This window comes from Embiotoca jacksoni, unplaced genomic scaffold (assembly GCF_022577435.1).
Source record: "Embiotoca jacksoni isolate LCO1_2020_lvr unplaced genomic scaffold, fEmbJac1.0.p SCAF_23, whole genome shotgun sequence".
NCBI classification, from domain to species: Eukaryota; Metazoa; Chordata; class Actinopteri; family Embiotocidae; genus Embiotoca; species Embiotoca jacksoni.
The window spans coordinates 2,458,522-2,482,782 of NW_027185374.1; the positions used below are offsets into that span (position 1 = coordinate 2,458,522).

General features: G+C 42.0%; 1 protein-coding gene across 6 annotated transcripts in view; it reads left to right on the forward strand.

Moving 5' to 3' along the window:
* The window catches only part of sash1a (SAM and SH3 domain containing 1a), a 162,077-nt gene that overhangs the window by 112,568 nt on the left and 25,248 nt on the right, over window positions 1–24,261 (forward strand). For all 6 annotated transcript variants that reach the window (XM_069158224.1, XM_069158220.1, XM_069158219.1 and 3 more), the window contains 6 exons: window positions 7,125–7,253; window positions 16,701–16,751; window positions 16,885–16,934; window positions 22,490–22,530; window positions 23,103–23,192; window positions 23,288–23,400. In XM_069158224.1, the coding sequence (XP_069014325.1) occupies window positions 7,125–7,253; window positions 16,701–16,751; window positions 16,885–16,934; window positions 22,490–22,530; window positions 23,103–23,192; window positions 23,288–23,400 (474 nt within the window). The remainder of the gene's footprint in view (window positions 1–7,124; window positions 7,254–16,700; window positions 16,752–16,884; window positions 16,935–22,489; window positions 22,531–23,102; window positions 23,193–23,287; window positions 23,401–24,261) is intronic.

Genomic DNA, 24,261 nt, shown 5'->3' on the forward strand with positions numbered 1-24,261 from the left:
AATGAAATGTCCATATATTGTGGATGTCCAAGATTCGTTTTGTTGACATTGCCATTCTTCAGGCATTTACAAACAGCAACATTCATTTTAAGTAGCTAATCACCATGCCAATAAACATCCTGAAGCACTGTCTGAAGTTATTCCAAAATCCTGAGCTAACTTTCCTGTTGTCTTGGCGCATACTCACATTATTTCAAAATCAGTGACCTCAGAAATGGTTGGAATCTAGTTCCTTCTATTGTATAACTTTACGAGTTTACATGTTGAGTATTGGGCTGGCATAAATCCCTGCGACCATCTTATTATCCTACCAAATACCAGAAACATTAGAAGTTCAAGTACAGAACTTGATGGACCTTCTTGGCTGCTGAGAGCCAGTGTCTTCATCAGGTTCAGCAGGTACATTTTTCATACTACAACAACTAGTTTAACAAGCATGACAATGCATCATTTTCTGTTCATTACTTTCCTTGAAAGTGAATGAATGTCTGGTGATCATTTGCATGCGGGCATAATTTGTAAAGTAAATATTGTTAAATTTACCTTTATTTCTTTGCTTGTGTTTTTGTTTCAAGATCAGACTATTTAGAATAGTGCATGATTTTGTCTTAAATAGTGTAAGTGGCACTTAAAAGCTGCTAACACTGAAATCTTAACTTACTTGCCCTTTATAGTGAACTTTATTTTCACAATTTACGCAGGCGCCTATCTTTAAACACATTGTCAGATTCAGAGCACAATGAACACCATATCTGGTATCGCAAAATAATGGAAACACTACAAATAACCATTGCACTTTCAATGGCTTTTGTTTTCCTCGGAAGCCTGAATGGGAATGCCCTTTACATTTGTGTTTGCCCTGGGCCTGTTGACCCATCTTAACTCACTGTTACAAATGTGTTTGGTCTTGGCTCCCCACACACGAGAGCAGGCCTACATACTTTGACAGATAGATATCCAACTTGATAAAGATCTGCTCGACATGCTTACTATACTCTGTCTTCCACCGATTACTGTGTCTCAGCACACATACCAAATTTTAGAACTACTTTTAATATGCAAGTGACAGCACTGATATGTATTAAAATAGCCCACAGAAAAGGGTTTGTCTACATAATGCAATCTATATTTGCCCTTCAAAGTAAGTTTTCATCATGTTTTGACTGTTAATCAAAGGCTAATTCAGTCTGCAATATTTTCTTGGGGGCCCCCTCTCTCTGAGGTTAACCATACACACTAACGTGTGGAGGAATGTGTTTAATAAGAATACCTAAGAAAGCCAGTCATTTATTTGCGGTTGAAGGCGAGGAACTAGCCCTTGAACTAATTAAAAGTCAAAGGCAGTTTAGGATTGTATGGCGCAGAAGCTGTAACTGTTCTAAGTGGTTGGATTTACAGATGCCTGCAAGTCCCACCCCACTTCTGGAAGCATTCCTTAGAGCTGAACTTTGTTTATTAAATGTTAATTGACCCAAAACTGACCGACTTTAAACAGAGATTTTTGTCTCAGCATAACCTATAAGACGTTAGGATCGCTGAGTTAATCTAGATTCCAGTTCCTCTCCATTGCGTCCATATTTGGCAAAATGTTCTTCGAGTGTGTGGGATTCAGTTTTAATAACTACCATATTTCCCAATGAAGTGTAGAGGAGCGATGCGGCAGATTTTCAGACATGCCTTTTCATAGACCTAGCTTCAAATTGTGCCCTCTCTGTCAAGAAGATTTCATCACTATCTTGGACAGCTGACAGTCACTAATACACTAAGTCCTTCTTTGCTCCTCTCCAGGAACTTTCCCTGTTTTTGCTTGTAAGGTCATCTAGAGCCGAGGCCGTGTGGAATTATTTTACTTGCCTGCAGGGAATCCTTCTCTTTTTGAAGGCGGTTTTGTGGAGTTTTACACGGCGTGGGTGGGAGCTTGTCTATTTGAAAAGCACTGATTATGTAGGAGACAGCGCTTCATCGCTAAATCCAAAGAAGTAGTGTTGCTCTTGAGACATGATTATTGATATTGTCTGGGAAACATATTGTTAGATGATGTGACCCCCATGTGCTTCCTCCCACATAACATTTTGTACATAGTGGCGCAGCATATGCTTGAGGATTTGTCTGGCAAACTATATGTACTTCATGTCTTCGCCGATAATATTCCAACACAGTCTATAACAGCCTGATCTTGTCTATTGTTGCCTGGCCTAAGTCTGCTAACTTCTCCTTTGCTCCCCCTCCCCTCCTCTCATTATTGAGGTCACAGATCTGGCAGAGCACTGTTCTGCTCAAGCCACGGATATCCTGAGGAAGCTCTCTGAAAAGAGTGAGCTGTGGCCCCTGGCCTTACCCTCCTCAACAGCCGTCCACTGTTGGCTCCTAAGGCCAAACATCAAAGCTTTTAGTCAGACATCTACTGACCTTGTGTTTTGTGGAAATCTCCACCGCTCAACATATTTTCAGAGCTGCTGTAGTTGGGTGATGCAACATGGCACGAGCACTGTTTGCAGCTACCTGCCTTGTGTTGGATTTAAGGTGTGTGTTAATGACTCAAGCCAAATCTGGACAACTCTCGTGGTTCCCTTCTTAACAAAACATCAGTAAAATACAACATGATACAAATCAGTTGGTGGCAATTTCAACCTGCCACTCCTGTCTTGAGGTTGGTAGCAATTGAAAGTGAATGTACTACTGATGTTCTAACATAACATCACATCAGATGCATGGCTCTATTGTGAACTGTTGTCATTATTCTTTCCCCTGGAGAGCGGGTAGTCACAAGGCCAACCCTGTAACAATAGTTAATGCCATGTACACTACTATTTCAACCCCTGCGTAACTGAGCCCCAGCATGATGAATGAAGGAATGCGAGCCTAAAAGGTAGAGCAGAGCGAACATGTTTGGCTTTCAGCATTTTGTAATGTCTTTTTCCACAATCAATGATCAAGGACTTTCTCTGAGACACTTTGCAACATGTTGTAAAAAACACGAGATGGGTGTAACTGTATTCGGAGATTAGCTGTGTGAATTAGCAGTGATTCCTGAGCAAGTTGTCATTGCCTTCCATGCTGGCTTTGGAATTTGTAATAACTTTACAAGATATTGTTTTGGTGTAGTACCCTTCAGGTGTTCTGTCTTCAGGAAACTTCCACAGTCGACTGCCCCTTTTAGAATTTCCTTAAAATAATTAAAACAAAACAAAAATTAATATATATTAAATATATTGGCAATGCTAGTAACTCTAGCAAAATAAAAACTCACACTTAGACAGTGGCACTTTCAGATCAATGTTACTACTCAAGATCACCTTCATAACATAACCAGGTTAAGAAAACACAACTGCACCTCTTCAGTATTCAGTCAACTCTATCATCACAGTTATCTTTCCTCAACTGATGAAATCTACAAGATGTTATAATTCTGTGGCTTCTCAGTGATGTCTGCGTATACTACAATAGCTGACCCAGGTTTGTTTGTCATCATGACAACCCAAAACCCAGACACTTTGTCAGTTATGAGTGGGTCAAAACAGGTAGAATCCATGTTAAATAATCTTTCAGATTATTGTCTGCCATATCATGGCTTCTTAAACTGATAAGGATTATGCATATTTGTAGGTTGTTACAACTAAATACAAAATATACACTACAGGCTCAGTAGCTAACAGAATGGAAGAGTCCTTGGTGCATTTTAACAACGGTTATAAACACTGGAAACACAAGATATAGAGGTTCGACACAGCACACAGCCCTTCCTCTTGATTAAAGAGATGCTGCTTTATATTGACTCACTGAACTTCTGTAGAGTCAAACACCTTTGTTGGTAAGAATTCCAGGAATTCCACAGCCCATTGACCAGAGGCTACTGAGCCTTCATGCAGTGTCCATTCTCACGTGTGCAGGCTTGCTGCTTTTTGGTAGCATATAGGGTGTATGCATTTATATTCCAGTTCTAGAGGTGATTATATACATAACAGATGAGGGTTTAAGTCTATTTTTACATCTCTAATGGTTCTTAATCATCTCCACTGCTCAGTAGCAATGCATCATGTGCAAATCACTTGGTAATGGTTCAGTAGCAATCATATCACACATTACTGGAATAGTGATCTACTGTGGTGCAACACCAGTAATGTGTTTTGATGTTGGAGCAACATGGCAGTTGTGAACACAGTGATGGCTTTAACACTTACCAGACAAGTGTCTTCTACAACAATAACCCATCACACTTCCAAAGAACATTTTCTGTTTAGAGTTGCACAAACTCTTGGAACAGACGTGACAAGTAACAGTTTTTTTCACTCGGGTCTGACAAGTCTCAGCTGTACACTGGGAGAAGCCATCTTGATGGAGCTCACAGTGTCTTGGACTTGGACAGAAAATGACACTCTTTTCACTGTAAATACGCACAAAGTCACTCCCACATTCTTGCCTGGGTGTTGTTTTTTTGTGTGTGTATTGTTGCTATTGTTTGAGGCAAAATGGGGAGTTGGCCTCCCTCACATCCAGGGTGGAGTAGCTGTTACATCACCTTAACCAGCATTAGTCTCAACTGTGTTTTAAACATCCATGATACTGGTTAGCTTCATGTGCTAACACACAGAGACCCATATCAATATAATCTCTTCTCGATGAAGGATTTCTGTTCCCAGGCTCCAGATGTTTTCGTCTGCCATCACCCCACAGCTGCCCATATCCCACAAATCATCCCTTGTCCTGGCCTCCACCCCCTCCTCTCTCGCCTAATTTCTAAACATGATTTGAGGTCCTTTGTCAGCTTTTCCACCTTTCACTCCCACGTTGACAGATTCACTCTAAAATGTGGACTAAACACTTGTTCATGTGCCGACACACATGGGAAAACAGTTGGTTCACCTTTCTTAACTCGTCCCCTCGCCTGTTGCGGTTTGCCAAAAGGCATTTTCCCTTTTTACCCTTGCGCTCACGTGCCGTCTTGCAGTTGATACACATAACAGAGCATGTGAAGAGTCACTTTACAAGGTGGTGGTGGTGGAGGTGGGGTGTGAGGGTCAGCTGTGCTGTGCTGTGCTGCTCCCCCATGAGCTAATGTCACTGGAGAATTGGAGGAATCCCATCTACACACGCACACATCAACGTTTGCACATAAGTGGATGCATGCTGCCACAGTGCTACACACATGGAGCCTTACCTGCCTTACAGATGAGGTTTGCATACAATTTTCCCGCTGCTAGTGGATCAGAAAGGGGCAAAACGTATTCAACTAATTTGACTTTTTTGCCACAAATAATCCATCACTGTTTACACTGTTTAGTGGCTTCGCATCCAAATGTTGTCATTTGGATGCGAAGCTGATAGACCAGCACAATTTTAGCATTTGGTTAGTAAATGTAACATTTTGGAGTTCTGTAATGAGAGTGTTGCTTTCAGTCAGTGAGGAATGAAGGGAAAAGTCTGTGTCTGCTCAGGGAGTGTTCCCACCGGGATTCTCAATCATGTCAAATCCTGTGTCTGGCCAGAATAGGATTTCTCAAGTATGGAAGATGGGAGGATCGATCACAGCCAGCTGAACTGAACTTTCGAGACAGAACACGTCTGTTTGTCAGTGATATTGTGTTCATCACCCAATTAATAACCAGTATTTCATAACTGTGTCCACAGAGCAGAGTTGTTTATGATTGGCTCGCCTCAGTTTGTTTTGGTCCGATGTTTTTGAGATCCCCTGCATGCATGCTAATGTGTGTTTTTCTGACGAGACACCCGTGTCTGAAGAAGGCCCTATGCCCCTGTGTGTGTGTGTGTGTGTGTGTGTGTGTGTGTGTGTGTGTGTGTGTGTGTGTGTGGGTGTGTGGGTGTGTGGGTGTGGGTGCATGTGTGGTGCTCTTACCCACACTCACAGGGACCCATTCATTTGTGGCCTGGCACCCAGATAGGGAGTCCGGTTGAGAAAGACAGAGACTGAGAGAGACTGTTCGGACCCTGCACAGTGACTCAATGCTAGATGTCTGCCTGGCACAGATTAGATCAACACTGATGAATATTCAAGAATTGGCCGTCACTGCTAGACTGGCCTACATTTTTTACCAAGCCAGTAGATGGGAGTTAGTCTTCTTTGCCACATTGTACAAAAGAGGTTGCTTTACATCCTGCAACAAAAAATACTAAAAAAAAAAATGTATGGGCTAAATTTAAGGAACAAATGAATATTTTAGATATTGTTGTTTGGTCTTGTGTAGCATTGCTACTTAACGAATGGCATTAACTATAATCCAGATCTTTCTAACGTCAGTCTCTATTCCAAACCTGAGATGAGGATTTACATAAAAGTAATTTATCCGAGCTAATTTTAAGCCCAAAATAAAACCCGAGTTAGTATTTGCTCCCCTACAAAAGAATGTTATTTTTTGTGAGCTAAGCTCTTTACTGTTTGGAGCACAGCTTCCTCCCACAATCCCAAACATGTCTTCCTCACAAAGGCAGGAACTGTGCTGACCTAAACTATACTGTAGCTGGCTGGAAGCCATTGTTTGGTTTGGAGTTTGGTGAATGTCTGAGGAGGTAAAGGGCATCTCTAATATGAGCCTCGACAAAGATAAAGCCCAAGGAACAAACCACGGCTGGCCAAAGACATTTAATGGGACCTGATAAGAATGAATAAATAGGCCTGATATACAACACTTTTACTGTGGAGTATTTTTAGTTTTTTTCTGTTTGGATGAAGTATGTCAGCAGATTGGTGAATGGGAACAGCTTATTTCAAATTTAACGCATTTGTTTTCTTAGTTTGCAGAAGTTGAAGCTTAGAAATTAGTGGGACTGTCCAGAAGAACAGTGTACACCTAAAGAAAGTCACGCAAGAATTCAGAAATGTACCCATTTCCTACTAAAGCAACAAAATATTCAGTTTATGATGTTATATTTATCGTCTTTATATCCGTGTGACATCCTCATTTTTGTTTATAAATGTGCATTTGGGTAGAAAACGCCTTTTTTCCTTTCAAGTGTTTTATGAAAAATATCAATTCCAAAATAAAATTGTACATAGTGGAGTTCTTGCAATGACGCCATGTTTTTTTTTTTTTAGCAGAATTATTAGCTTTCCTTTCCTAGGATGTTGTAGTTCCCTAGCTAAACCGTCCTTCTCTTCTGCCCTTCAGGATGGTTCTCTGGGCAACATAGATGATCTTGCCCAGGAGTACTCTGAGTACTACAACACCTGCTTTAGTGACGTCAGTGACCGCATGGAGGAGCTACGCAAACGAAGGGTCTCCCAGGAGCTTGACATGGTAAGTGCATGCTCTCACACACAAAAACCTTCCCTAAAGGAACATGATTTGAACAAAAAAAAAAGCTATCACACAGCATTTCTTGCTCTCTCCTCAGTTCGAATGCAATCAAATGCTTTTAGATGATTTTATTTTGTAAACTTTCTCATAATAAACCCTGAAGCCACCTCTTTTAGAGTAGTCTCACAGCTTTACCAGGGTCATTTTCACAATCTTCGGCAACAATCCGACAAGGAAAAACAGTGACAGAAAGAACCTCAACGTGTCCTTATGTGTAAGATTTTCTGCAAAGGCACTTTTTCTTTTCTGGGTGTGAATGCAGTGGTGTTCTGGAGGTCCATGGGGTAGTTTGGGGTGTCCTTTTCACAAGGATGTAGGGTAGTGAGGCACCCCTTTGGTTGCCAAGCTGCAAGCAAATGTATGATGGAATGCTGGCTGCTGGTGCTGCTATAGAGGGCCTAGCTTTGTGCAGCACACAACCCACAGCACACACTTACAAGAACAGGCGTAGAGTCTTATGCAAACGTCATAATTTCTCCATGACTTATTCATAGCGATTATAATTTAATTGAACCTTCAGAAAATGTCATTTGGGCAAATAAATACAAAAAAGAGCCAGTCCACTGTTTTTCTGAGTGAAGCTTGCTGCTACTCTACAGATTTGATTTTTGAGAAAGTATAATATCCAAAACAAAAATAAATAATGCTGTTAGGTGTAACATTGTAAGGTCCCAATAATTCTTCAGTTCTCCATCCACATATACAGTATTGTTCACATTGGTATTATGTTACCTGAGTTTTCCCTTTTTTTAAGCCCCTCTCTCTGTTCATATATTTTTGTCTGTCATTACTTGTTTCCAATTTAATAGGAGGCCTCTACTGCTTGAAGGCAGCCATGTGGTTTTGGTTGGGTTGACAGGTGTTGCTCAGATGGATAGCTGATTTATTGTGCACTACCTTTTAATGACTTCAGGCATCCTGTTCTCACAGCTTTCAGGAGAGGGATTTGGAGAGCATAAGAGATCATAGCTATGGATATGTATCTGATCATGGATTGAGTGCTCTCTCTGTGTGGCTACACACTTTGATCTATGTTTTCCCAACGTGTGAGTTTCACAGTAAAAAGTATTACCTTTGGGGATTTTTGTAGTTTGGGAAGGTCTCATCCTGAGGACATAAAACAGGGGAAAAGGAAGCAATCAAGGCAGATTTTGCAGCCAGTGTATGAGAAGCGAGAAAAAGAGCTGACTGGGACCTGAGCCTGAAGCCCAGTGCAGGAGGAGGGTAAGGATGTGAAAAGAGGAAGAAGGGAGGAGGATGTGGGGAATGAAGAGGAGTGGAGAATGTGAGAGCCTGCAGCTGTCCTGCCACTCTGCAAAGTTTGGCAACAAAATACAGGGAGAGGAGAAGGAAAATCCAAGAAGGAAGGAATATAGGTCAGACAACACCTTATTGAGAGCTCTCAAACGTGCAACATCAACCAACACTATGGATTGAACTTTGGATTTTGGTATAGTCTTTTTCTAAACTTAGATTTGGGCCATGTTCAAGTCTAGAGCACTCTTTTCTCAACCCAGTTTTCATGGATACAATGAGTTTAAGACAAGATTTGTCTTCTTAGACCATATTGTTAACAGGCATTGTGAAAGTAATACCCAAGACATGGAAAGAGACAGAATACAAGACTTGGACGTACTGACAAAAAGGGCAGACACCCAGTCCGAAAGAGAGAAGGGACTGACTATTATATCTTGTGAAGTGTGTCCAACAGTGGCTGTGAGCCAACATCATCCAGCCGTCTCCCTTAGGACCAATAGCAGATGGTTAGATAAGGTCACAGTATCCAAGAGCCACGTCAGTGGAGAGACATTTAGCAAGTGGCACTCCTGAAGGACATGACATTTTAGAAAAGACCTAGAAGGGTACAGGAGGGTGGTAAAGCAATCAGGTTTCCTGAAGACCAACTCCCTCTCTTCGGCCATTTTCTTTATTTTCGTCTATCAGATTTATAGGTTGGTTCTTTAAAAAAAAAAAATATTTGGCGACTTATTACATTTCTTTTATTGTAACCCTTTGGGACAAAGGCAGTTACTCAATCCAGATCAGCTCTGGTCAGTTGGCCTGCAACTTTAAGGGGAAAGGTGACTGTCAGTTTGACCAGCATTGGCTTTAAGTTTTCACAGAGAGGCACGAGATAAAATTCCAATACAATCACTTTAGCTTTGACCGTTCTGGTCTTCACACTCAGACTAAAAGAAAAGACAGAAGATAAGATAAAGGCAGTACTGGACAAGGTACTGGACAAGGTGCCATAAGAGATGACCCAAAGGTTAATGTAGTATGTATGTCTGAGACACAATCCTCAAACTATAACCGAATGTCTGCCGGCAACACTTTCGGTGATTTGCTTTTGGAAAATTCCTATGAGAAAGCCCCAGTGACTTTAGTTTAGCTGTGGTCAACATGGTAACACCACATAGAAAGAAGAAGCACTCTTTATTTAAGTTTCTGTTCTCCAAAACGTTCTCAGGTTGACTCTCGGACCAGCAAGTGTTTGAATCTTTCTTTGACGGGAACCCTTTTGTTTTTTTTGCCTCTTTTTTTCTTGAAAAATGTAACATCTCTGTTTGTTTTCACTTGCACATCGCATCTGCCAGCTCTTGAGGGGTGCCTCCTTTAACACAATGATGGCTGTCTGTGCTATGGTTAAACATGGTGCCTCTCTCTATTAGTAGCTGATGACGGAAGCTCTTTCTGAGATGACTATCAACGCACCTACTTCCTGCCTGGTCTCCACTCAGTTGTTTCTATGCATCTTCATGTTAGCTTTATGCATTGGACACAAAGGGTTTAGAAAAACATCCCCCTTGCGAATGTGGATATGGATTAGCCCGTCAGCGTAGTTTCCCAGCACTCTTATAGACGAGTTTGGATGGCTCATGCTGGCATGCTCATTTGATGATAAGGCTTACTGATGGAAGTGACAGGAAATACTGATATGGAGCAACATGTTTAACAACATGAATAAAAAGTGTTGACCTTTCACAGGTCAGTGAAAGGTCAGGTCAAATATACGTTTTTAGCCTGAGAATAAGTTACAAAGTAAATCTAGAGTGTTTACTGCCACGTTTATGCATTTGTTGTACCTTCAATGCTTAACCAAAATCACAAACCATTCTTAATTCATCTTATTGGCATACGTGGTTTAGCAGAGAGATATACATTTTAGATACATTCTTGGAGCAGGCCTATGTTTTGTATAATTGCGGTCTATATAATTTGCAAATTTAAGTTTATCATCTTTGTTGTCCAATTCACCATTTTGACAAATTCCAAACACTTTAGATATGACCCAACCATCCATCCATCCATCCATCCATCCATCCATCCATCCATCCATCCATCCATCCATCGTGTGTGGGCTGGAGCCTATCCCAGCTGACTTTAAATTAACTGAGTCATGACCCTGTCCAGAGTGGACCCTGCCTTTGCCCAATCTAAAACTGTGTCCTCTTGTATATGCAGATGAGTCAGTGTTTACTTGTATATATAATTTAATTCAATTACAGAGATAGTTGGCTTTCATTGTCCTTTTCAGCTCTTATCTTTGGTCATAATAGTTTTTTAGGACCTTTCCTGTTTGAAGTTAAGCCACTTATTTTTGTATTAAAAGTACTGTTCAGTTTGTCTTTTACTTTCTTTTGTCATCTTTTCTTCAGCACCAAGAGCATTTCACAAGTTCTTTAAATTATGTCTGTAAACAGCTCAGAGTCATGCTGCTCAGTGTCAGTGAGACTACCGAAGGTGAAAACATTCCAAAACATGGACGGAAACGCTGGAGCAGAGATCCCTTAGACAGTCAGGGACTGGTTGTTGGGGTGAATAATTGCGTATAGCCAAGGGAGAGAAACATCAAACGAGATATTAGCATCTCTTCCCAACCGCAGTGGTAGAACAGATGAAGTACATCAAATATAAATCAAGATGGTTCATTTTGGAATTTGTGGTTGTGGGGCAAATCTTTTAACACATTTGTACGTGCTGTAAACCATAATGAAACATTGCAGCAGCATCTGTGGTAATTTTAAAGTTGTGGATAAACAAGGAAGCCTTGAAGATGAAATCCTTTGAGGCTTTGGCTAAACTTAACCAGTTGTTGGTCTTACTGTTGACTTCATAATCGAAACACTTTTGACATTCACCTCAGCTGGTGTCAGATTGAACTGCTCACCTCAGGAATTCTCTGTAATTGTTTTCTAGCTGTGTAGCTTGACAGTTGGGGGTCAAGACTCGAGTTCAGACTTGTGTTTTGTTTTGCCATGAGGTGAGGAGCAGTGTGGCTAATGTGTTAATGCCTGTGTGAGGGTCATGCTTCAAAGTGGATCAGTTCAGCTGGGTTAAAACTACAGTGCGGAAGAAAGACAAACGCCGTTGTGGTTTCTGCTGCTTATTTGTCCTCTCTACCTTCAGCTTTTTTTTGCCTAGAAACATACAAAGTCAACACGCTCAAACAGCGGCCTTTGTTGCTGTAAGATTTACTTTCAAAAGATGCTGGCGGAGCTCCCTTGTTGGCATAACCATTGTGGAGAGCAAGTGGTATATTTATCATTTTATTTCATGATTTATTTGTCAGTATTAAAATTGTGACTCTTGTCATTGGAATTTGTAATAACTCTGGTATTTGCTTGGAAATACCAAAACAATGATGATCCTCAGGGCTTAGGAATGCTCCACACTGTAAAAGCATGCAGGCCGGCGCTGCCAGTGTGCACACACACATTCACAGTCTCTCAAGCATCCTTGAAAGGAAGAGAATCGGTGTATCAGTGAGTGCTGATGGTCCTCTGTTTCTCATAAATACATTTAGGTATGCAGCAGCTCATTGGTGGAAAAGCAGACTTGGATTTATGAACATGAATTTCCTGCTTTTGTATAAGAGATTTAAATAGCAATGCATGCTTGTGTGTGAAATCATAAGAGAGTAAATGTACATGTATGTGTAGATCTCCCAATTGAGCTGGTTCTGCAGGCTCTCTCTCTCTGCCATACTGGTAACACCACTAACGTCTTTTTAGTCTTGCACCCAGCTCTCCAGTTAGCGCCCATCCCTCCACATGCGCAGTTGTACCTAGCAGCTACACACTCGCCCACCCAGCTTCACCCAGCCATGCCAGTTTGGCATACCTCCACTGAGCCACCTGGTCTCTCTGGTTTTGCTGCATATCCGCCTACTTTGCCCCTGAGGTTGGCAGGAACTCCACTGTGGCAAGACTGACTTGGTGCGCTTTCATGTTTGGAATAAACTGTTGCTATTAAACACTCATCTGTATTTCTACCCTTTCCCTTTCATTAACAGAATGTAGTCCTGCTGCAGCAAAGCCGAACTTAACTGTAGTTTCTGGGTTAATGATGGAAAATGACGTGAGAATGTGTGTGTGCGTGTTGGGGTTTAGTCATTTCAGATGCTAGTTCCCCTGTCTGCAGACATCGTGATCCTCATTAGTCGGGGCTCTCCCTTCACTCCCTTTTATTTTAACTCAATTCAGTCACGCTTAAGCAATCAAGAGTCTTGCATTTGCATCGCACTTGCATGCACATACACACAGAGTGCACTGCGCACAAACAACCCCCGTGGACATCTGGAAGGAAAACACATTCGCATGCATATCTGCCAGTTTTGGGTAAGTAGGGCAGTATCTCGAGATGATGCAAACAAGTTCATGTAAAGGATAACACACCCCCTCCGGGACTGAGTTTTGAGATCTAAGCCTTACACACACATAGAGACCCTTAAAATTTTTTTATTGATTCCATATTCTCTTTCAGAAACTGTGTCGGGTACAATGGCATCTTCTTCACCGTTAATTCACGTTTCTTTTAAAACCAATATCTTGGAGAAATGCAGGTTTACCTACGGAAGCTTTTACACAAATGTTCTCGTCACATCCCGGCGCTGTGACGATAGAATCTCGCAGATCTGCAGTGAAAAGTGAACGGGATGTTGGTTTTGTTGTTTTTTCACTGATCTTTTTCCTCTTCTTTTCGCCCTCTTTCACCCTTCTTCCATGTCAGAGATGGCACACACAGACAGAGAATAAAGAGAAGCTGAGGATGAGTAGGAGGAACAGAGAGCTGCTTTGTGTCCTTTAGGAGCTCTATCTGTGGAAGTGGAGGCGAGATGTGTGCATGTGTGTAGGTGCTTCTCAGTGTGGGTTTATATCTGTGGTGGCGTGTATGTGTCTCTGTTGGGGGCTGTGTGTATCCACATGTGGTGTGTTTGGCTAGGAAGTAAGGTGATTGTGTTTTCAAAATCATTTTTATAACCAGTTGGCAGAGTGCCCATAGATACCCACCAGTGAGACTGGCATGTCTTTCCTGAAAAAGCCATCAAAGAGGATCTGATAGCAAAACCAGTCTGCCGCTACTTTTGTGGAAGTATTTGTAACGTGTGCACGTGAGCCCACGCCTTGTTCAGAGTACCTCTCCTCCTCAATGTGGGTTTTTCTGAGTACACAATTTACTGCACAATGCAATTGTTTAAACAGCACTACCAAAGATGTGCTTGTTTAAGGGATGGATGTGTTGTTTCTTTGTTTCACAGAAAGTCTGCCTCTGTATGAAAAAGGCAAACAGTCCTTTCCCAGATTTTTCTTTTGTATAGTCTGCAATGTTTGCGAACAGGTTTTTATGACCATAGACAGGTACCTGCTCTCTGACTTATGGGAATCACCATATTCCCCTGGATGGACAAATTGTTTAAAGGCTCTTCCGACATTACTTGATTTACTTCATGAAGAAACTTCCGGACACATGCCTCAGTCTGCTTGATCACACTAACAGACAAATACACAAATGGCTAGTAGGATATAGTCCTAAACTTAATGTTTAAGATAAAGCCAGCCAGACTGTCACGCTAACGTCTTCAGTCTGCCATCAGTTGATTACTGTTGTGATAAATGTAGGGTTCAGGCTAATTTGGGTGCTGTCGGTGACCTCGGCACTTCAAGGTCCTCTGCTCTTTTGACTCAAAGGCTACAGGCTCTTAAAGAGCTCTTAAAAGAGGTTATGTCACTACTGACTAATTCACTTACTTCTGCTTGGAGGTCAGCAGTGTGGAAGGGTTGTAATTGCTTGCCCAGTTAAAGAAGAAAAAAGGTTAAACTAAAGGTCAGACTGATTAGGAAGCATGACAGAATAACTGTAGGAAGCCCCCCGCATTCAGCTTCCTGTGACTGTTATCCTCCAATCCAATATCTGGGTGTGGAGATGGAGTATGATTCACATTTCTCAGAAAACAATTCATTTCCTATTCCTGATTTCCATTTGGGGGAACTCTGGATTCAATTAGTCTTCTGTTAGTGGCAGTAGCATAAAGTTCTATTAAATGGTTTTAGGAAGCCATTCTCCTCGCAGCCCTAAAGCTCCTTCTGCCGACCCACTTGGCTTATGTCAATTCCGTTATCCACTTATATTGATCTTGCAGTAAGATAACCACTTAAATTGCCACCCTAAGTAACTAGCCGATAGACTCAAATTTTAACTCTGCCATCTCTGTACAAAATGAGGAAATTCACTCCAACTTCAGCTTTGACTTGAAGCTCAAGACTATTTTCTCCCATTAGAGTTCCAATCAGCCAGCCTGAAACTTCATCAGTGAAGATTTTGTCTTAATCTTCATTTTAAAGTTTGTATCAGTCCAAAAGAGAAACAGAACAGGAGTTTGTGTTATTAAGACATCCTTGAAACTTTTGACATCTTGGTTAAATTGCCAGGATTGGCATGAATTGCACATCTACAGAAATAGAAATGTAATATCAGCATCTGAATCATGACATGTTTCCCGTAATTCTTTGCTGGCTGGTAAAGTATTAAAAGTCACATAGAAAGTGTAAGCCGGGACTTTTCTTAGGCTGCACAATACTTTCTCTTCTCATTGGCACCTAATGAATTTCAGCCTTAGAGTGGTGTTGACACTTCCTCAAAGGGACCCAAATATATTTAACACTAAAGATGTCATCACAAAGATCAACTCTAGCCATGATTCTGACTAAACCATCTGGTTGACTAACACCTACTGTCAACTCATTCCTATCCCATGTGTAATTTCCATCACCCCTTAAAACTTTACTGTTTAGTGTTTGATTTAATGTCTCCTGTTGCTCAATGTTTTCTTTAATATTTAGCCTTTAAATATTTTCAGAAGGACTCAAGTAATACTGTTTCAGGTCACAATTTGCATGCTCTTATTTTGTCTCCTTAGGGCAGCTTAGTATAATTGAGGCGAATAATGACAGATTTAGTTATCATTAGTCTACTTCATGTCAGAAAGATTCATAACACATTGAGAATAAAGTCACATATTTCTCCTTGTGCAATGAGCCGGAGTATGACCTTTATCAATGAACATCATTACTGACATGATGTTAACCTCAGATATCAGACCTGTGAATCCCTGGTCTTGTCCACACTTTTGAAAATCTAATCAATAGCAAATAGGCAAATTGCTGACTGAAATTGCTCTCTGTTTTTGTGCTGCTTCAATGCCCACAGTGTGAGACTATGGTAGCACTGGGGGAGTGTGAGTCAAGGGAGTCAGGTCATCTCCTCCTTGACACATCAACAGCCCACCAGCAATGAACTGCAGTCGGCCAACCCCTCAAGGCCGTTCCTTGGTTTGCTGAAAGTTAAAATCACAGTTGCAGACTTGCAAGTCTACTTGCCTGTCGTCTGTAGAAGCATTTCATTAGAGGCACAGCAGTATTTTGTACATGTAGTGAGGTTGAAAATGTTGCCACATTACTCGGCTATGTAATATGGCTATGTGGCTGAAGCTTAGCTGTGTTTGGATATCTGTTTTTAATTACCTACTGTACCCATTTTCCTCTGCGTGCTGCCAGTTCAATTAGTCAAAGATGGTATGTTGTATTCTAATAATGTGCGGCTAACCCGCAGGTGTTTTGCCTTCAGTAGAGGGAGGTGCACACTAACGTCACTGTAATCACACTGTGGAATTTATGGAGCCATCTACGTAGGTGCGTTTGTCATGTCTTGTTTTGCTTGGAAAGGCTAGATTTTACTGGGATATATGCCACTGCTGAGTGGTGCTCAGCAATATTTCAAACAAGTATTTCAGGTTTGGGTACCTGAAGCAAGTCTTGACTTGCACATGGGCACACGTGCTTGTGTTTGTTTTCACTGATACGCAGGTGTGTCTGAACCTGATCGAAGAACGTCTTTCCCACAAGGGAGCTGTGAAACCTTCTGTCCACTGTTACTGTTGTCAACTTTCATCTCTTTTTTTTTTTTTTTTTTTTTTTTTTTTTTTACACAGATCATGTTTTGCCTCTCCAGTCTTGTCAGTTTTGTACTCGAAGTTCATATACCCGATCGAGCTTTGATGTAGCTGACACATGATCCTTTAACTTCTCTCCGTTATCATTTTTTCAGGAGAAACAGGACCCAAGCAGCACCTCTCTGCAGCTCCGTAATGAGATCCAGGTAGGCACCGACATTACGTGCACAAAACAATTTAAACTGCATGAAAGTAACACCCGTATCTGTACTTTGTCAGTTTTACACGAGCTCGGGCTGAAGGTCAACCTGACTCCTGTCTTTGTCTCTCTGTCCTCAGGAATCTTTAGGCTTCAGCAGTGAGGTGTCCACTCCTGAAACAGACAGAAAGTATGTGTCCCCCCCACCCTCACCATCACTGTATACTGTGACTGTAGCCAAGCTACAATCAAAATATGAATGCATGGATTGAAATATGTGTCTGTTGCATGTCCAAACAAAGTGCCGTGCAGCCTGTGTCTGGATCACATCAAGCCGTACATGCCTGCACACAAACTCATGGATCACACTTGGCCTCCCTGCGTGTCCGTAGCTAATGATAGAGAGGCAAATAGAAACAGACAAACCTCCGGACGCTGCTCATGTGAGCAATGGGTCTCTTGTTTGAGAGCTTGTACAAAAGGTGACTGACCTTGGTCTCAGTTTGTCTCCTCAGGTGGAAAACACTCATGGGTGTTTGTGGTGTTTTGTGTGTGAGCAGTCGACACGGGTTTAGCTGTATTTATTGTGCATGAAAATACTGTTTCAATTTCTATTCCAACACTTTATAGAGGATTTTTTTATTTTTTTTTATTAAATCTGCCATCAAATCAAAACTTCAGCAGTGACAACTGCATTTGATTAGTAATCATACAATAAGATGTCAGATTACTGTCTAATTTGTGTGTGGACTGTAATCAATTTAAATAAGCATATTCACTTTCAAGAGTTAGATGAGATGCCACTTGTTCTGTATGGTAAATAGACGCTTCCAGTAGCAGCAGCTGCTTGTTAGCTCTAGCCACTAGTAATGTTAATTATGTACCCACTGCATATATTAAGAAAGAATCCATTGCTTAGAATGATGAAGATGATGTAAAGCAACAACCAATTTTTTATGAGGGTAGAAAGTTAGCCAGCCTTCTACATTCATAGACATCACAAGTATGACTTAGTTGGTCTTCTAGGCTCTCTGAGTCACTTCCCCGCTGTGGTTAAAGGAAACCCAGTGACTGCTTCCTCTCACTGACCTGCTCAGTTCAGCAGCCATTCTCTGTTCTCTGGCCGTCCTGTGCTTCCTTCCTGCCTTTGTGTCCTGCGGAGCAGAGGGGGAGACAGAGAGGGTGATGGACAAAAAGATTACAGCAAAGGAGCATGAACGAAAGAGCAGGATGGAATCGGGCATGGGTGGGGTTCCTTTTCACTGGTTCCTGGAACACAAAAATATGTTTGTTCGTTTTTTTGCGCACTGCTGTATTTTTGTGTGCGTGTAATTTCTCCACCGTAGCCCGACATGAGATCACGGTTATACGCATGCAAAGCAAGTTAGTCGGCAAAGCAGCTCTCTAAATGTCCTGCTGTCAAACAGAGTTAAATTCATGGTAGTTGCACACATTTGGGCCCTTTATAGGCACATTTGTTTGGTCTCTGCTAGACCAAAGGGCAAGAATATTCTCAAATATTTCCTCTTGACAAGATGAATTATTTAGATTTCAAAACAGAACCACCTCCCGGAGCTGCGTAGCCCAAGAGTGGTGATAAATTTCATTTGATTAAGAGGAGGAATCGGAGCCCAAGTCAAACACCTTTGCCAATATCAAAAGCTTAAAAAAAACTCCTTTATTTTTATTCTGCTAAATATTTGGGTTTGTTCCTCACCATCACCCCTGTCTGACCCCCAGTGGAATGGTAATGTTCACATGATGACCACGTGCGGCAAAGGAAGTGCATACCACAGACATGATGTCTTTTCCCATGGCTGTATATGTTGAACAGACAAATGCTCAGAATGATGGGAACCAGATGCCAAATTTCAAATGACGTCTCTACGCTGTTCGAGAGAGGCCCTAAAAGAGCCCCGGACTCTTATTATATTCTGTCTCTTGCTCCTGCCGGTCTGGTTTCCTTCTGTCGATGACGCCTCACATGGGCTCCTTCATATCCCCTTTCTCATAAACATTCAGACTTGGTCTCACCTTAATCTCTAATTAATCTGCTTTGTATTCACCCTTCTCTCTACCTCTGTTATTTCTACTCACTCTTCTATCTGTCTTCCCACAAAGCCCCAAACACCATCTCTAGTGGGAAATTTTGATAGGAAGAGTGTTATATCATCTTTATGTAATTAATCTAAAGTTTTTATGCCCCAAAACGAAATTTCTCTCAGAAACCTCCCTTTTTTTTGTAATCTATCTTTCACTATGAGCCCCTCTCCTCTCACTCACCCCAGCTCCTCTCTATTATGATGCCTATTGTCCATTCTCCACTGTGGTGAATGGATTTCAGGTAGAGTGATTTAGCATGTGTTGGCGATCTGATAGACAAGCCCCGTTCATTCCTCAGGCACAATTCTCACAGCCCACACAAAAAGGCACAGACACGGATACCCCATCATCACCTCTTCGCAGGACAATTGCAGCCAGAGGAGATTACTCAGACTTCATCCAGGGTCTGTGTGCCGCCCCTCTGTCTGTATGTCTCCTCGTTGCTCTGTTGGCAGGAGGTGGGCACAGCTCCCATAATGCCCGGTATGTGAGTGGTGATGACAGAATGCTCTCAGAAGGCTGACGGGTTCAAGCTGGGGACTTCCTGTTTTGGAATGTGATTGATTGATGGCCATTGTTGCAGAGAGGAGGCAGCAACCTTATCAGTGAGGTTAACAGCAGAGGTAAATGGATCTTGATGAAAGCATACATGTGCACAGACACAAGATACAAATGGCTGATTATTCGATCTTAGAGGGACGTAGGAGTGTGGTACATTTTCAAGTGAATTGTGCTACTGGAAGCCCGTCTTACGCAATAATCAGATGGATTTGTAAGCTGTGCCATGTGCGGAATCTGATCAGAACAATAACACCACGCTGGAAAACTGAAACACCATGTCAGCATATTTACCACTTGTGGCTGAGTGTTGCAGCCCTCGTGGAGCTGCTCAGAGGTGAACAAAGTAGATGGTGGGTGTACGGCAGGAAAACGCACTCAAAGTGAAACTGCTCCCAAAAATGTGCAGTTTTCCAATTGTTTGGGTTTTAGCTGTATGATTTTGTGTTTTCCTGCCATATGAGCTTGTGCCTTCCCCTTCCACGTGACCCCTGTGACCGATGACCCCTAGAAGAGGTCAGCTCTCCGCTCTTCCTGTGGACACTTGTCACCTTTCATTGTTTGTACAAGAACACCGGGGATCATTTTGCTCCAGGTGGCCAGCCTGGTCACCACACACAAATACAGTTGCTTTCCATAAATATGGGCACATTGCTGTAACTTCAGCTGAGTGCAGTAAAAAAAAAAAAAAAAAATGGAAGTAAGAAGTAAATATGAAGATGCACTACATTGTACGTGTTAAAATCTTGCCATGTGCTGCCTTTTCTGGAGCTGCTTTGTCACACTGACTGGACATAAAGATATACTATTATTCACACTATTAAATCTTTGCAGTTGCAACATACTGTATGTTGTAAAGCCCCACATTAAAACACCCACAGCTTATTGTTTTGACAATTAGAAATGATTTTCATCCCAGACAGGGAACTAGCTTTCAAGATCAGCATCATTTTCAGCGAGCAAGTTGAGAGGTCAGTATAGCTTCAATGGAATTAGTCCACGGTTTATTCAGCCTGGATTCACAAACACTTGTGGCACTTTAATTTTCACAAAGCAGACATATCATGGGAAGCAATGTTCACCTATCCTACATAGGTTCAGCCAAATTTAAGATACTGTATTTTTTATAATGCCTCAGTTAGCCTCTTATGCTCATTAAATTAAATGTCCCCTACTCAATGCAAAGAGCAGAATTGAAATAGAAAGGCATGCCAAAGATTTAAGGTTAAACCAATTAAGTTGCCTACCCACACAATGCCTGGGCTGACTCTTTGGAAGAAATTTAGGCTCTATTTAAAGTGTGCGAGCGTGCGGATGTGCGCGAGTGCATGCATCTCTGCGCTGCACGGGAGGTTAATTTATAGAGCATTTGGGGAGGATTGGATGGGAGGGGTAAGGAGGGGGGGCAACGTTGGGACAGAAAAAGCCTCTATTGAGTGAGTTCTATTAGCATTAGCTTTGGCTCTAGCCTATCTGAGTGGGGGATGAGCACAGGGGCAAACTATACAGGCCTCCATTCAATTAGCATCTCATTATGTTGCCATGGCAGCCGGGCTTAAAGCCGTGTGAAGATTTCCCATTGCACCAAGAGAGGGCTGCCATGTTTGAGCAGACATACTACTGGCATGTGCCCTCCCTCCACACACACACACACACACACACACACACACACACACACACACACACACACACACACACACACACACACACACTCTGGAGCCACTGGAGATGAAAGTGACCTGTTCGTCTTATTTTGATCCCAACACACACTTCCACATTGCTTAACTGGCAGCCGCCTCCCTTTCTGCACATCTTTGCAGCTGTTATGTGCAATTGGCTTAATTAATAAGGTGTGTGAAGCTGGGAAAGTAGGAGTCTATAAAACATTGAGACAGTTATTTCTTTAACAGAAAGATTAACGTAATAGCTCTTTCATGGTCTCAACTGGACAGATTTGCGGATGTTACATCTCTGTACCTCCTGTGATTTATTTCCTCTTAACTGAAAGATCACAGAACTTACAGTGTGCAGCCACCCCTACTCATTATCACTCCCACACTTATAAACACATAAACATACCTGGAAAAGTGTTGACACAGGCATATTCTGTCTTGAAGCGTCACTTCACAGCCCACATAGCCCAATCTGAAAGTCTCTCTTGTTTTAGTTTTCAGCTGCTACTTTGAACACAAACCTTTGAAGCTCATCTTCAACCATTTATATGAAGAATACAGACACAGATTTGCTTCATGTGGTTTATCATCTCCAGAACAAGGGCGAGTCAGCCAAGATCTAACATGCCGCTGAACTTGCTAAAAAAAAAAAAAAAAAGAAATAGTGAAGCTGCTCGTATGTGACTTTTTGATTGGAAGCTGAATGCAGTTCATGCTGTTTTCTCCATGTCAGTTCTGGTTGTTTAGAAAGGTTTATACACGTCGGAGATTTTTTTTTAACTCCGATATTTTCCATCTCTTTCTCTCTCTCCTGTGCGCTCAGTTTCTCTCCTCTCTCCCTTCTTCTCACTCTTCCCTCTCTCTCTTTTCCTCGTGACTGTCTATCCTGTGGAGGGAAGTGGAAACACAAACAGGCTGAGTCTGCCCTGTGGTTTCTCCTCCTCCCCCCCCTTCTGTCTCCTTCTGTTCCTCTCTTCCTCAATTCCATACTTTCACTTTTCACTCTGCTCACTGCTCTTACATGGTTTTCTGTTCTTCCTGCATCTTACACTTTGTATTATCACCATCTTCATCTTACCAACTCATTTCTGCTGCAGAAGAGTGATTGTTGATTCCTCTCCTCTCCTCTCCTCTCCTCTCCTCTCCTCTCCTCTCCTCTCCTCTCCTCTCCTCTCCTCCCTCTCCCTCTCATGCCTCAGGAGCCTGCTTTTCAGTTACTGAAGTTACATCACTGACCCCAAGTGGTGAATAGGCGGAACTACAGTCCACCTCCCTGAAAGAGAACATTACATTTGTGCTTGTACACAATTATTGTGCTTTTTGCAATTTGAGACCGACTAAAGCCTAAAACTGAATTATAGGAATGCATGTTTGTAATCGTGACTCTTTTCTTTTTACTTTTTCTATCTAGAATGCCCCTGCACAAGTCCAGCTCTGAAGATGGATCTGGAGGTAAACCTAGATGCATTTTTAAACTGTATACATTACCTCAGAGTTTAACATTCATTGATATAAAAGGGCACTCTGTCAATTTCACACATTTAACATGAACATTATTTTTTATCATGGCTACAAATACTCTGCCTGTGAAAGCTGTTGTAAAATGTCCTCTGTGGCTCTGGAGTAAGTTTGTCAAGTTGGAGGTAATAAAGCCCTGATAATGTCATAGTAGGGTCATCAAGGTTCTCAGAGCTTGAACTTGCCGACTACAAATGTATGAGAGAAAGCCTGCTGTTACCTACTTGAGCCGTGGTTTGAAAGTAATGCACATTTGAATAATCAGGCAGGAAGAGTTTACTGAAGGTGCTATTGGTTGCATCACAGAAAATGTAAGATCAAGTGTTAAACATGTGAATTATTTATAGATGAGCTGACTGAGTAGTTTCCAAGCACATTCAAGAAGGCATATCTTACTTCGATACTTTTCTGGCCAGAAACAATGAAGTATAACAGCAGGCTCGGTGAAGTTGTGTATCAGATGTGTTTTCCTCTTCATAACTGAACTGATTGTTTTCTCCCTTCAGGCAAGTGGGACAGTAAGAAGAAGAACAAATCTTTCTGGCAGAACTTTCGTAAATCTCAGCACAAACCGGTTGCACGACAGACATCCAAAGGTTTGTGTGGCTCTTTTATTTTAAGATCCAAATTGCGTAAATATTTATTGCTTCATGTTTTCACCTTTTGCTTTTGGGTTGTTTGCCCCAATCAGGGGAGGATATTGGCTACGTGGCCAGTGAGATCACCATGAGCGACGAAGAGCGGATCCAGCTGATGATGATGGTGAAAGAGAAGATGATTACCGTAGAAGAAGCTCTGGCTCGGGTAGGAATCGCCTGCCTCGTCTCTCGTATCCCCCCCCCCCCCCCCAACTCCCCATCCCCCCAGCGCCTAGAACTGTCGGTCTGTAACCTCCTTTCAACCCCAACATCCCCTCACTTCCTCCTGGATTAGCAACTCCCCTCGTGCTCTATGTTCCCACAATAGCTCTGTTTTACTAAAACGACTCACTCTTACTAACTCCTATAAGGCCCCGTATTTTAACCCTGCAGTGTCATCTTTACACACCCACCCACACACACACACACACACACACGCGCACACGCACAAGCACAAACGCACACGCACACGCACAAACGCACACGCACAAACTCCAGACCATCTGGTGTGTCCAGAGGCTGAGGAGGTTGGGGATTTTAGGGTGTGAGCTCTTGGAGTGTGTGTGGGTGTGTTGTTCAGCTCATAACGGCGAGGTTGACGGTCATAGTAACTCCGTAGCCCCATCTGTTGGGGGGCATGCTGTGGTGCATTGTGGTTTTTTTCTCTCTAGGTGAACATGGTGGATATTCTTTTGGCTTTCCTATACATTTTCTTGCACTTTCATTTTGATCTGACACTCAATCAATTTCTGTTGATTGTTTGGTGTCTTTTCTTCCTCTTCTTTCTCTTTTACATTCCCTCCTTCCTTCCTGTCAGTCACAACCTGCTCCTGGGTAGCATGACTTCCCAGCAGCATTTGAGAACTGGATTGCGCTCCACAAGGCAGATGTTTCTTGAATTTCTACAGTATTTTTTTCCTCTCCAGAATATTCATTTAGAATTAACCAACAGCTTGATCTCCACTATGATTGACACTCTGTCAAACCAATCAATGGTCAGCCTTTGTGGATAGTGTTTTTGTTTTGT